The sequence below is a fragment of the Nicotiana attenuata genome, chromosome 7, assembly GCF_001879085.1.
Source record: "Nicotiana attenuata strain UT chromosome 7, NIATTr2, whole genome shotgun sequence".
NCBI lineage: Eukaryota > Viridiplantae > Streptophyta > Magnoliopsida > Solanales > Solanaceae > Nicotiana > Nicotiana attenuata.
In genome coordinates, this window is record NC_031995.1 from 51,101,601 (window position 1) to 51,103,946 (window position 2,346).

The 2,346-nt window shown below is 37.1% G+C and overlaps 1 protein-coding gene across 1 annotated transcript; it reads left to right on the forward strand.

The window, feature by feature from the left end:
- LOC109229074 (vinorine synthase-like) lies at positions 532-2,074 on the forward strand. Its single transcript, XM_019394389.1, has one exon. The coding sequence runs from the start codon at positions 541-543 to the stop codon at positions 1,891-1,893; it is 1,353 nt and encodes a 450-aa protein (XP_019249934.1). The 5' UTR covers positions 532-540; the 3' UTR covers positions 1,894-2,074.

The following is a 2,346-nucleotide window of genomic DNA, read 5'->3' on the forward strand; positions in this document are numbered from 1 at the left end:
GATCAGTATTTTATGTTCGCTCTTGTATTTCTATGCAGGTCCAACAATTGTTTTGAGATTTTGGTTTTTGAATTCAAAGGCGAAAGCTAATTTATTAGCAAGTAGGGAGACCAATTTGGTGATCTAGCCAATGGAGCTCAAGTCATATTTCGCGTTTTCCACGATCAAGTGATTAATTAGCTATTTTGCTTTTTGCTTTAAAGTTTTGCGTCGCAATGAGTTAGAAAAGATTAAATATGTGCATATTCGTTTGTTCAATTTTATCTTTCAATCCCGCTGTACTATTAGGCAATACATATAAAAGATGATATATTTATATATGCATGGTGGTTAGGCAAAAATTCGGTGTGGAAGTCAAAAATTGTGATCTGCATAGCTGATGATTAATGCGATTGCCAAACATATCAGGAAGCTAACTAGTCCTATATGTTGTGGTTAGGCAAGATTTTGATTATGCAGATCACAATTTTTGACTTCACCTAAATGCTTGAAACATTAGAAATAAAGAGCACGAGGCATTTATCGCTATAAAATCATCACATGCGTGCAATCATAGCTGCAACCAAAGGGCGTAACATACCAACTAGGAAACAAACGATGGAAATAATCTCCCAAGAATTCATCAAACCTGTTTCTCCCACTCCGAATCACCTAAAATCCTATGATTATTCCACTCTCGATCAGTTTTCTCCTTCAAGTTACATCCCTATACTTCTATATTACACTTCTCCACAACTTGGTGAGGATAACCAAAAACCAAATGCTATCAATTCAGCAAGATTAAAGCAGTTGAAGAAGTCCTTGTCTCAAGTTCTTGCTCATTATTACCCTTTGGCAGGAAGACTTGGAAAAAATAATACTTCAGTTGATTGCAACGATGAAGGTGTGCCATTTATCGAGGCATTTGTGCACAATCAACGCTTGGAGGACATTCTCATGAGTAACCCTCATGAAAAAACACTTACAAAATCTTTTCTTCCACTTACCTTTGAGTCGTTTTCATCGAACGTTTTGCTTCTCGTTCAAGTTACCTTCTTCGAATGTGGAGGAATGGTTATCGGAATTTCAGCTACCCACAAAATATTTGATGCTTCTTCTGTATTCACATTCCTAACTGACTGGTCTGCTTTGGCACGCCAAGACAATCCCAACTTTGTGCTCACACAACTTGTTCCCATTGCAACGCTCGTACCATTATCTACTGAAGTAGGACACGTACCAGATGCTGAAGCCGTTATATCTCGGGAGCCATGTCGTACCAATATTTATGTTTTTAACTCTTCTGGTATTGCAAATCTCAAGATTAAGGGGTCAAGTGAGAACATACCAATACCTTCGCGTGTAGAAGTAGTAACAAGTATTTTGTGGAAGTGCCTAACAGCAAACTCCAAAAGGCCATCTTTGCTAACTCATACAGTAAACTTGAGGAAACGAGTTGACCCTCCAATGCATGCTCACCATATTGGAAACTTTGGATGGTTACTTTTAGCATCTAAGCATGAGAGTGAGGAAGATATAGCTAGCATGGTGGTTTCAATACGAAAAGGGTTATTCGAGTTGGATAATAACTATGTGAAGAGATTGAAGGGGGATAAGGCCGTGGAAACTATTAGGGACGGTATAAGCTTGCTGATCAGTGGCATAAAGGATGTGGATTTCTATCGATTTACTAGCTGGTGTGGTTACACAGTTTATGATGTAGATTTTGGGTGGGGGAAGCCAATTTTGTTTGGTACAATTGAGCCAAAAGTGAAGAATACGACAATATTATTAGATACAAAGGATGGTGGAGTGGAAGCTTGGGTTACTTTGAGCGAAGAAGACATGAAAATGTTTGAGAAAAATAAAGAGTTGTTAAATTATGCAACTCTCAAGGCCAGTCACCCTACCTAGACTAGACACACAAAGAAAGAATGATACAGAAATTGCTAATGTACTGCTACAATTCAGTTATTGCATTTGAGTTGGACTCTTTCAATATGATTCAATAGATATCTGTAGGAATACTTGTTTTACTTTGTAGCACTATATAAAGATAAATAACAACCCAAAAAGGGTGTGCTTTGGTTTTATATCATGGTATCAGAAAAGCCTTGATGATCATCTATATATCGTATTTCAGCAAAGCAATTCCTATATTATCCAAATTGTTCTCCCCAAACTATTTCTTCTTGTTTATTTACTTATGGCTACCCAACCTCCTAACAATCCTTACACGGTTAATATTAAAGATTTGGTTCCATTTTGCCTAGATAATTCTAACTACATGAATGGAGTTATCTTTTCCTTCATGTTCTTGATACTTAAGAGCTTCAACATCATATTGATGGATCTAGCATCATCCCA

Excerpts from the sequence above, each read along its gene's own strand:
- LOC109229074 (XM_019394389.1), top strand. The coding sequence starts at position 541 with ATGCGTGCAATCATAGCTGCAACCAAAGGGCGTAACATACCAACTAGG.